The sequence below is a fragment of the Limulus polyphemus genome, unplaced genomic scaffold (genome assembly GCF_000517525.1).
Source record: "Limulus polyphemus unplaced genomic scaffold, Limulus_polyphemus-2.1.2 Scaffold2714, whole genome shotgun sequence".
In the NCBI taxonomy this organism is placed as follows: domain Eukaryota; kingdom Metazoa; phylum Arthropoda; class Merostomata; order Xiphosura; family Limulidae; genus Limulus; species Limulus polyphemus.
In genome coordinates this window covers 42,628-54,459 of record NW_013668324.1, presented here as the reverse complement: position 1 = coordinate 54,459, position 11,832 = coordinate 42,628, and the positions used below count along the sequence as shown (strand labels likewise).

General features: G+C 30.5%; 1 protein-coding gene across 1 annotated transcript in view; it reads left to right on the top strand.

Annotated features, from left to right (window-relative positions):
- The first annotated feature begins 737 nt into the window (after positions 1-737).
- Positions 738-11,832, top strand: part of LOC106467709 (GRAM domain-containing protein 4-like) — a 43,838-nt gene continuing 32,743 nt past the window's right edge. The window contains exons 1-7 of the mRNA XM_013928084.2: positions 738-820; positions 3,096-3,323; positions 4,622-4,739; positions 7,236-7,389; positions 9,213-9,343; positions 9,759-9,939; positions 11,449-11,474. Coding sequence (XP_013783538.2) covers positions 3,147-3,323; positions 4,622-4,739; positions 7,236-7,389; positions 9,213-9,343; positions 9,759-9,939; positions 11,449-11,474 — 787 coding nt within the window. The 5' untranslated portion in view covers positions 738-820; positions 3,096-3,146. The remainder of the gene's footprint in view (positions 821-3,095; positions 3,324-4,621; positions 4,740-7,235; positions 7,390-9,212; positions 9,344-9,758; positions 9,940-11,448; positions 11,475-11,832) is intronic.

Below are 11,832 nucleotides of genomic sequence, written 5' to 3'. Positions count from 1 at the left end.
AACATTCGCCAAAGTACATGATAGTTCTAGAAACGTTGCGTCACGGTAGTCATGTGACTCGCTGACGCAACATTATTATTTAGTTTTCACAAATGGGTGTCCGAAGGATGGGGCAAGGGGGACATTGCTCTCCCTGGAATTTCAGAATAAAATTTATTTGAATAATCTATTCGAAAAACGCATTAGAAAATTAAATTATTTAAAATATAAATGACGAAATTAGGTATAAATAAATAAGCCATAATCAGTCAGAGCATTGTATTCAAACTTCAAGGCAATGGCCTGCGCTCTGGAATAAATTTTTCGGACGCCCATTATTTCCATTTTTTAATCAGATATGCAACAGGTTTATACGACAATAACAAACATATGCACTATCGTTATTATTTCGTTTTCGAGTTGTTTCACAGGAGACTAAAATAGAGTAATCCTGTGTTTGAAAAACAAAACAAAAACATCTCAAACGTTTAATTTCTTGCATTTTGTGGTTGTATTTTATAAAAATAACGAATGCTCTCAACGTTATTTATTTAACGAGATAAAAGTTTCCTGAATACCAACCTTAGAGAATGTTGAAATGTATGATCGTTAATTATTTATAAGCCAGTTTCAAGTTGTTGCTTTGTAAATTGCATGAGAAACGTTTGTAAAAAAAGTGGTATAAACACATTTATGATGATAGAATCATACTGACAAAAGTTCACTCTTCAAGCACTAGGTGGTACTGTATTTGTCGTTGAATACCGTTTATCAATGAGTCTTTTCTTAGGCTAAGTCAAAGGGAAATATTAAATATGTGATCCTAAATGTTTATCATCATGTATGTATTCTTGTAGTATCTGATATCAAAATCAATTTTGAGTTGTATAATATTAGGTTTGCCATTTTCTATATATAAAACCAAAGAATATTATGTCATACTTTATAAATTATATGTTTATATTAATGATGTTAATAAAATAAGCTTGATATTTTTAAATTTAATTAAAAAAAATTATATATAATGTCAGTGTCACGTCAATCATTGGTATTAATATTACTATTAATAGTGCTATTAGTATTACTTTTATTAATTATTATTGATATAAAAATATATTAGTTGCTTTATGTTAAGATTTAGGTTGTGACAGCCCAAAATTTAACCCCTGGATCTGCGTGTATCTTATAAGTTTTATCTTATAACTGAAAATAAAAACAATTGAATGTAAAAACTAAAAAGTAACGTGAGATTCAGGAATTCAACTTTTGTTTGACTACTACTTCTACTAGTAGTAGTATAACTTATAGTATAAGGCTCGTGTATGCTGGCTAATAATAATAACTTCCGATCACAGTAAGTTATGTAACACAAAATCGTATAACTATAAGTTCAAAAGTGTCAAGTCGTATAAAATTATAAGTTATAATGTTAAGTTGAAGAAAGTTAAATAGTTCATTATGTTTTACAAACACTGTTTGAAACAGAATGAAACTGCTGTTGTTAAGTTAAGTAATGTATGTGCTTGAAGTTGACGTTTGTGATGTTACAACTTATTTTTCTCCAATAAGGTTCAAGATAATTACTAACATGCTGAATATGTTGTGTTCTATTAACATTTCTTTTAATAGCTTATTATTAACTTGGAAGAATGAAATCTTAATAATATTGCCTGTAACTTGTAAGAATGTGATGAATGGCCAAAGCAAGAAAATGAACTAACTATGATCCTCATCATACATACATTCATGAAACAAAATAATAAACATGTTTTTACATGTGGACACAAAATTTTATACATATTACTCTTAATAAACAATTTTTAATATTTTCACATCTTCATGCAATTTTAAATTTTATACATAGAAATATTGAGTGTCATTGGTTCTCTCTGTAAGATGCTGATTAGACCTCATTTACAATATTGTTTCTACATTTGTCATATTGTTTAAAGTGTTGAGCTGGTAGAAAAGGATTAGGTCAAAGCTACCAAGATAATCTTAGGTTTGGAAGTGGAGAAAGGATCATGGGGGGATGGGGTGACAAGATAGAGGTTTTGAGACAGTTAAATGTATGGAATGCATAAATCCATATGACATTTTCATAAAAAACTGTTGGTACCAAGATTAGGAGACACAAGTTTAATGTATGGAAAGCTCAGACACAATTCCAGCTGAGATAGCATTACTTCCCAATAGTTTGCCTTCAGGTATATTAGAAGCTGCAACTGTGATCATTGCATTACAATAAACAAGTCTTTTTACAAATTTTGATGTATATTGCTTTATGCTTTCCAAGATTGAAACCTATTCCACATTTTTTACCTACTTAAGTCTTTCCAAGTTCTTTTGAATCAAATAAGCATTCTCTAGAATATCATATTTTCCCAGCATTTTAGTATCATCAATGACTGTGAAAGTGTTATAACCCAAATAGCTGTTCAAATAGTCGACATAAGTAACTTAATTAAAAATTTCAAAAAATATATGTGTGAGAGACTTTATAATCACATTCTTTCAATCAAGTGATGCCTATTTACTACCTCCAGTTTAGTAGGCACTCCATAATTTTTCAATATATTCAGTGCCTATCGTGACTTTTGTATATGTTAAATAATAACTTATTAACTAATCATTGGTATGCATATCTTATCATGGACTCTCAGAAAGCCAATATTCTATTTGATTTAACTTCAGGTCTTGTACAACTCTAAGCTCATAAACTGAGAATTCTTCTACAATTGAAATGTATTTGTTATAGCTAATGTACCATAACTTAACCACTGTTTTATATAATGGTATCATTTTAATTATCTTATAAATATGAACTGTTAAGCCATTTTAAAAAGAGTTATTATTTTATTATTTTCCATGGATATTACTTCTGAAAATTAAATAGTCTTGTTCAAGCATTGTAATGTAACATTTTTGTTGAATATATTAATTTTGTTGAATGTGTAACTTGTAACATGACAAAGAGCAGAGAATTAGCTAGTTTTATTTGTTATTAATCCAATATGTCCATATGCTTATGAATTTTCCATTTTTGAATGGCAGTGAACCCATTTTTTAAATTATGTAATTGCCATACAGATATTTGCTGATAATTGAAATTTCAGGTGAACTTGAGAAGCAGGCAGATGTGCCAGTTCAGCTCTAGGTAGAAAAGGATGTCTCTCAGACAAGCCATAAGGTCCAAGTTTCGTTCAGAAAAACCTGACACTGAAAAAGAACCTGACACTCTTCCAAGTGCTTCGACAAGTCTACCATTTCGAAATTTTCAGGAGGACGAGATGTGTTTGTTACATGAAGATGTCCTTGGTCAAGAAGAGGAGAGTCTGTTGCAAGTATGTTTGGGAAGATTTCTGAGTTTATGTATTACTGAATTATGACATCTTCTTACCAAACTTAATTAAATGACTTAATAGATCTAGCTTGTACTTGACGTACCTGCATCCATTACTGTTGTGTGTTTTCATTGGTTACTGTCTTCCAACTTTCTGTAGAATTCAATACTTTAAATATAGATTTTTTCCCTTCAATGAGCAGATTTTTATTTCATCACAGCTGTCAATTGTAGTATGGCTACTCAACAGACTTACCATTATTGAGTTAAAACAAAAGAGTGTTTTCTGAAAAGTATTATCATATCCTAGTAAATTATATCTGTATATGTGCTACAAGACAAACTATTTAAAATTCACAATGTTTCTTTGAAATTTTGAAAATAAATTTGATATTCAGTTTTGATCAAATATAGGACAATGTAAGAACAAGCAAGATGGCAGAAAACTATTTAGTCTGTCAAGGTCACAAGGCCTTCAATTTTTCAGTTATCATAAGATCACCATCCCAGTTTACATTGTGTTTTTCATATACCAGTTTATCTAACCATTAAATATCCAAACATATTTAAACTAATGGCATATAGTACGTCATTAGGCAAACCATTCATTGTTATTTGTGGCTTGGGAAATGGATATGCCCTAATCAACAGAATGTTCCAAACAAACCATTAAGTATTAAGTGGAAAATAAAATCCAAACAAATATTAAAATTATAAATAGACTTTCTGCACAAAAAAGTAAGATGACAAATGAAATTAAAAAGCTAAGCCCAAATGCTTATGAGTTGCCATGCACTAAGCCATAACTACCACTTTTTCTCTAAGGCCAGAAATCAGTGTGCCAACAGTTCTATAAAGCTGCAGATTCTTTGTTTTCAAAATCAGATTATTTGGTTAAATCTAGCAAAATATTTAAGCAGTAAATCACCAACCAACCTCTGATATTTTTAAGAAGCTTGGAAAACTTTAAAGGAATGATTTATTAATTTGTTGTTTCCATTGTTCTAATCTAGTCAAAAATGATAAATTTGTTTGGATATTTAGTATTATGTAAAAAGGCAGTAAACTTGAGTTTCTTAAAGCAAGTTGATTATGATGTGATCACGTGGACAGTACAAGTTGTATTAGGCTAATTATTCTTGATGCACATAGAGAATAAACATTGTCATTTTTGTTAAAGTGTCTTGTAAGTTAATGCCGTTGTTTAGATTTTGAATTATTGATCTTGTGTAAAAGTTTTCTGATTAAAGTAGAGAATAGCTGTTTGGTGTAATTTTCTATTGTTTTATATTTCTTAAGGCAGAAGTTACTCAGGACTCCAGGTTTCTCACAGACCACTTTCGATCAGCTTATGAGACTCAACTCAACCAGTTGCACGAACAGCTTTTAGCTGCCATCTTGGAAAATCAGCAGTTATGTATGTTGGTTTAAACTTGTAAATGATAATTTGTGAATTATGATTGGTAAAGAAAGCTTGGACAGTGTGTTTATTTAAATAACAAATTAAAGCTAACTTTAACATTTATGAGTTTTTGGTGGTATAAAGATGAGCAAATGTAGTAACATTAAACTCCTAGATTGGCAGCCTTGCCTTAATGATGAACAAAACAAAAGCACCAGAAATTAAGTTCATACAACATGTGGTTCCATGGATGTGTCAAATGAACTTATTTTTTCACACACAGGTTTGAAATAAAAGCAATATTATAATGAAAATGGACTATTTAGTTTATGGTATTTATAATTTTGTAAAGTTTGAATACAAAGGAGCCACCCCACCCCACTCTCCTCCTCCTGTAGGCTCATCAGTACGTGTGAGGACTTATAATGCTAAAAATCAGGTTTCTGTACCTGCAGTGGGCAGAGCACAGAAGCCCATTGTGTAGTTTTGTTTGTAACAACAAACAAGTAAAGCATACAAAGGTTCAAAGAAAAACATGCAAAAGAACAAAGCAGAAACATTATGGAATGAAGTAAGTTCTGTGACATTTATGAACTTGTTTATTCAAAGACCTGACAGTTAAATCTGAGTGTCATTTATAGAGACAATGTTAATTATACAGTGTTTTATTTTAAAGAGTTTAATCTGTACATAAAGGCATTCTTTTTAGTGTCATCACTAGATGCCCATGGTAGGGCTGGAGTAGTTTATATGTAAATTAAGCTTGGCACAAGTACATGCAGTTATATCTGAATCATATGCAAACAAAATAACTGTATATTCACTGAGGCATTCTGATATTCACAAGAGTATAATTTTATGTAGAATATATATATGTTAAAAAATATTTAAGGATTTGTATTTTTTTATTATAAATTTGACAGTTTTCTATACAGACTGTAAATATAACACTACATTTAGTACTGTATTATTTTAATACTGTACTCAGCTGACCTTATATACATGTGCTGAGTATGAATGAAACATTATACTGATATTTCCCAGTCTGTAGTTACAGTACAGTATTTGTGGTACGCGTGCCTTTCTTGTCAGCATATTGGTTTGGCAGAAAAATTCCATAAATTTGCAAAATGTCATATTTTGATACCTTTCATTGTCTTCATTGCCACTGTCATTTTTACACAACTGTACATCACTGCATCCCAGATTTTTTCTATTTATAAAACGTATTATGTAGCATTAAGTCTAGAATATCGAGCCTCTCGACCTTCAGCAATATGAAGATATAAGTTAGTATGAGAGATACAATATGAATAAAGTTATAGTTTATTACCATTTATTTCACTTTATTATTTTATTATACTAAAGAATAATATTTCATGATTAAGATTAATTTAATGTATGAAAATTTACCTACTTTAAAAAAATGACATTCTTTTTTTTATTTTCTTATTTCCATATTCAAGACAACCTGTTAGGCATCATGAAGTCCAAAGTGTGATTATACTTTACTAAAATCAGTTAAAAAAAAAGATTGGTTGCTCATTTAGGTGTAGGTAGTTCAGTGGCGTACCCAGGAATTTGAGGGGGGGGGACATGTCTTAACATTCATATTTGCATATAATTTATATTTATCTTTATTATATTTAAACCTTATTATTTCCTGGTGAAAAATAAAAATATAAGGGGAGTATTGACTTATGTTTCCTTTTTACTTTTTAGTCCTAGAATGCTAGCATGGGATCACTATGACCCATACCAGTTGGGGTTAATGGCAGAAAATTTAATGATAGCATTCTAGGGTTAAAAAGAAGCATTAGAGTGTATCACAATATGTAGTGGTATCATTTTCATTGTATCCCAGTATGTATCGTGTTTAAATGAATGACCAGTAAACAGCCCTAATGCTGAGTTATTTAATGTATTATACCTGAAACATACGAGAACTATAGGGGTATTCAGTAGAGTGTATACATCTGCCACGCAGCATTGATAATATTCGGCTCTCAAAAAATATGAAAATGTGTCTGTATGTCCATTGTTATCTACTGACGTGGACCATTTTTGACAGGACAATGAGGAATAATATTCTTCATATGTCCATCAAGTTTCATCAAAATTTAATCATTTTTACTGAGCTATGGAGCAAAAATAGTGTGAAAAATTGATCCCCATATTAACAGATAGGGATTTTTGTGACCTTGCTTTGACCTTGACCCTTCCAAAAACTAATCATTTCTAAGTTGGGTCATAGTCCAAACGTATACCAACTTCCATTCATCCATTTTTGAGAAATCTTGCTGATAAACACATAAACACACACACACATACTCAGAGGTGAAAATATAACCTTCGGTGGTGGAGATAAAAATGTATTGGTGCTATTTGATACATAGAGGTTCAGAACTTATGTTAGAGCAGCACATCCTGTCGGGCTAGTCTGATCATTATTTTCGAATCAAACTCTTCCCTATTTTCTCACATGCATGTTTTGCTTTGTGTCTTTTACAGCAAATGAACTAAAGCAACTCCGGGAACAAAAACCTGTAGATTTTGTAAAGGAATTGGAAAAAGAAAAAGAAAAGAATCGATTTCTAACAGAAAAATTGCATGAAAAGGATAAGGATGTGAAAGATAAGGAAATTGCTGGAAGCAAATCTCCAAGGTGTGGAGAATGATTTTCTTTGTAAACATGTAATGAATATTCGTTTTCCAACACAATATTGTTTTTACTGTTCAAATATTAATTTTCCGAAGATGAAATTTGTTATTGATGTGTGATTTACCCTGAAACTTCTAATTTTTTACACTTATGTTCTGTTACCAGATTTTGGTTTGATTATGTCATGGTCTTTTTTGCACAAATTACAAAGAAACAGTGATTTATTTAGATCAACTGTCTGTATTTACTGGTATATCTGTAATCTTTACAGAAATTTCATACATCCTGATTTTACTGAGAAAGTTTTACACCTAATTTTATTGGATCAAATTTTAGGTTTAAAAGTATGAAAACTATTATATGTATATATATATATATAACATTTCAAGTTGGGCTCATTATGTTTTCTTTCAAATTTTATAATTTTTTTTGAGGTTATGAAGTCAACTAAACAGTGTAAACTCTATGTGGCTCGTTTTGATATAAAATGTGTCAGTACAATAGGTCTCTTTGACTTTCATAATAATCTTTTTTAAGAAAGTTGTGAAGTCAAACAATAAAAATTCTTTGCAGCTTGTTTTCTTATTAAATATGTCAATATAGTAATACTCTTCATCTATGTACAAAAATTATAATTGATAGTATTGTTGGCCTTTCCTGATTGTCACTAGTACAGACTGACTTGTTATTTACTTCTCCTAGTGATTTACTATAACATACATTCAGTATGTTATTTTACTCTTTTGTAATGTTTACAAGGAAAGCTTCAAATCACTAATCAGTTGTTTTCAGGTAATATTATCTAAGACCTTTGTTTTATTTGTTTGTTTTCAAACTTATTATCCCAGTTTGGGGTTAAAACTGCTTGCACTGGTTTCTATCTTTTGTATGATAAATTCTGTATTATATGGGCAGTAACTTGTTCGTCTGCTTTAGACTGCAATTTACATGTTATAATAGACCTTGTTGCCAGTTAACTCTTTCAGTACAGGTATTTTTCTGTGTTTCTCTGCTACTTTCTTTCAAAAGGATGATATGGTATTCAATAACATGGAAGTTATACTAAATTTAAAATAACACATTATAATTGTTTGGTTCTAGCACCAGTGAATTGAGAAGATACATGGTTAATAACATACATGTCCAAATACATTGTAAAAAAACTTTAAAACATATAGCCAGTGTTCTGTTTGTTTCATTGTTTTAAGTCCCCTATAAGATGAAAGCTTCTAAGTTTGTGTAACGGATGTTCGTAAATTAGCATTGATAAAAGGAATCTTGATATTGTATCTAGGGAATTTATAAGTGGAACAACAAATTAAGCAAAAATAAACTCGCATTTTAGCTAAAAACGATTTGTAGGGTTTTATTATATAGACTCTGGAATTCAAGCTTTCCAAGATTTTATATTTAAAAAAACAACACAATGTTTTTGACCTTTTTCTGAAAACAAATTCGCATTGCTGTCTTGTTTTGCACACTTAGTTAATTTTTTTACTTTTACCAAAATGAACCTGAGTTCATTTTTTGAATAATATTATAACTGTAGGTAGGTTGTTTTTCTGTCAAAATAACTTATGTAAACAAGAGCTGTTGATTATAAGAGAAGTCATCATAATGATTCCAGATGAGCAATGACAGTGTGTTTGTTTGTACATTAAGGGCTTTACTAAAAATATCAAATCATTTTTTTTAACTGTTATAAAGTTAAAGTTAATCTAGACAAACTACAATTCTATTGTTATATGATTCATATATATAAATATGTTAAGTTTAGGATTTGAAAACTGATGTTTTGTTTTAGGAAATAATGTTTTTCCTGCTAGATTGAGACGGTTAGTGAGGAGAGAGAAGCATGATCGAAACAGGACGGTAGAAGTTGGAGAATTTCAATCATCATCAGTGACAGAAAAGGATGAGTGGGTAGACATTGCAAAGGAAGTCACTGAAAAAGATTGCAAGTATTTTGGATAACTTATGCTCAAATTTTCTTTAGTGTTTCATTTTTGCTCAGATTTATTTACTTTATATATTCTTTTTCCAGCCTAGAGTAACCAGTAACAGATCCAAAAAGTTTTCTCAGTGAAGAAATTGAGTTTGCACATGTAATAGTACGTATAACCTGGATGCTTTTAAACACCCTGTTAATATTAAAGCATTCTTGCTCATATATATACACTCTGAAAAGATCTGTTATGTGAGATGCTAGTTAGGTTATTGTAAATATATAAAGAAATAAAGTATTTGATGAGTTTTTGTTTTCAGAGAAAAATTTAAAAGTGCTAAAAAGTTTAAGTTTTCATTCATGGGTTTGTAATCCTTAAAGTTTTCTTATTTCTATGTTTGTTGCTAAATGCCACTTATGCTTACAGATCAAGAAGATTCCCCTACTGAGCCTAACCCTCCTGCAACAGTTTCAGGATGGAGACACTCCTTCAGAATGTGGCTTCATGACTGGTTCTCGGATTTTCTAGAGGACTTTTCAGAGACTACAGTGGAGGAAGAAGATGTAAAAGAAGCAGAGAAAGAAGGAGATCCATTAACAGTAAAGAAGTAAGTTGTGCAAGTTTTAAGGAAGTTGACATCTTTGACATAGTTTCAAATGCCATGTTAGAATACTGTCAGCTGCACTGAGAATAATGCAAGGCATTTTAGAAAAAAACAATTAAAATCATTATGGGCATATCCACAACACAAATACTATAAACCTGCTCTCTATCGATACAAACTGCTCCTTTTCTTATGGAATGTTAAATGACCTTCAGTGGCTACTGTCCTCTATACTTACAATAATAAACCTTAGAGAAAAACTCACTTACTCCACTGATTGGGCGATTGGTTCAGACAACAATATATTTCTAAGCCAGATGTACAATATACAAAATTGTCAAAATCTATATTCCCCAATAGAAGAGTCATTATGTTACTCTTTTTTCACCAATCAGTATATGAGGCAAAAAAATACACTGTAAACTGTCACCACCAAGAAACAGAAACATTACAAGCTGATTACATAGAAATGTAAACACATGTTCTCTCACACACAAATTGCTGACCCCTGCTGAGACTGTAATATTTTTAAGGTTTGACCAGTCATGCCTAGGTAACATATGTTTCAGCAGAGCTTCAAATTACAGTTTTTAGCACTGGATGCTGTGTTGTTTTAATACTACATTCAGTTGACATTGTATGCACTTACTGAAGTACATATGTGATAAGAAAATAACAATTACATAAAAAACAATTCACATCTTGTTTTCAATAACCACTTAAATGTTCTTGTCAGATTTCAAGTACATCTTTGAAGCTATTCCTGAGAGCCCTCAAGACTGCCCCTCGTACGTTATTAGTGGCCTTCAGTATTAAAGTATCAAAATTCAAAATGTAGAGATACCTATTTTGAATTATTTCTTGTATGTCCACACAATTTTCATGTAAATCCATGGACCAAAAACTTCTTTCCACTTATATGGAGAATCAAATTTGAAAACATTGAGAACTGATATTTTTGTTTTTGCTAATACAATTTTCAATTAACCCAGTTCATTCAAACTTTAAAATAGTTTTGTCAAAACATTGTAGAAATTGAGTGAACGTAGATACGTACAATTAAGAATCACTACACACACACTGAAGTGTACTCATTCCTCTTTGTAAAAAGTTGATACTTTTTATAGTGAATTTTATTAGTTTTTGTTGTAATATTTTGAGAAAAACTTTATACATGTAACTTAATTATTAAACTTGATCACGTGATCTTGTGTCTGTCTGTATATAACTAAAGGTGAGATTATCATTGTCTAAAACAAGTCACAAACGAAAATGCATGACTGTAGAAGTTAATATATTGTAATTGTCATCGTATACTTAGCGGTAAAGTGTATTTATAACTGTAGCTCCAGAAGATAAAATGTAAAGTTTTTTTGTACTGGAGATGAACGACAATATGTTTCTTTTGGAAAACAGTGCTCTGAATCAGAATTTATTTTTGTGGTTTGATATTTGGGAGAATGTGACTTATCTATCAACCAGTACTTACAGAGGTATGATTTGTGATTTTAGGTTGAAAGAGAACATCCTACGATTCGGTAAGTACGTCAGTTTTTAGTTTATGTAAGCCTGAGGATCAGACTTTTTCTGAAATAATGAAAATTAAGAAGTGAAGAAAACAAAGGCAGTTGTATGTTTCACAAAATTGTCAAAATCTATATTCCTCAATAGAAGAGTCATTATGTTACTCTTTTTCACAAATCAGTATATGAGGCAAAGCCTTCCTTTCTAATTTTTTCATAACTAGGTTTAAAATACTAACTTGATCAATTATTATAGTATTAGTGAATTTCTTAATTGCCCTATCTTAGATTGGCTTAATCTTACCATATGTTCCAGGTTTAACTACTAGTTTATTTAAAATGTTCAAAAAACAACAGATATTCTGCCCTATAT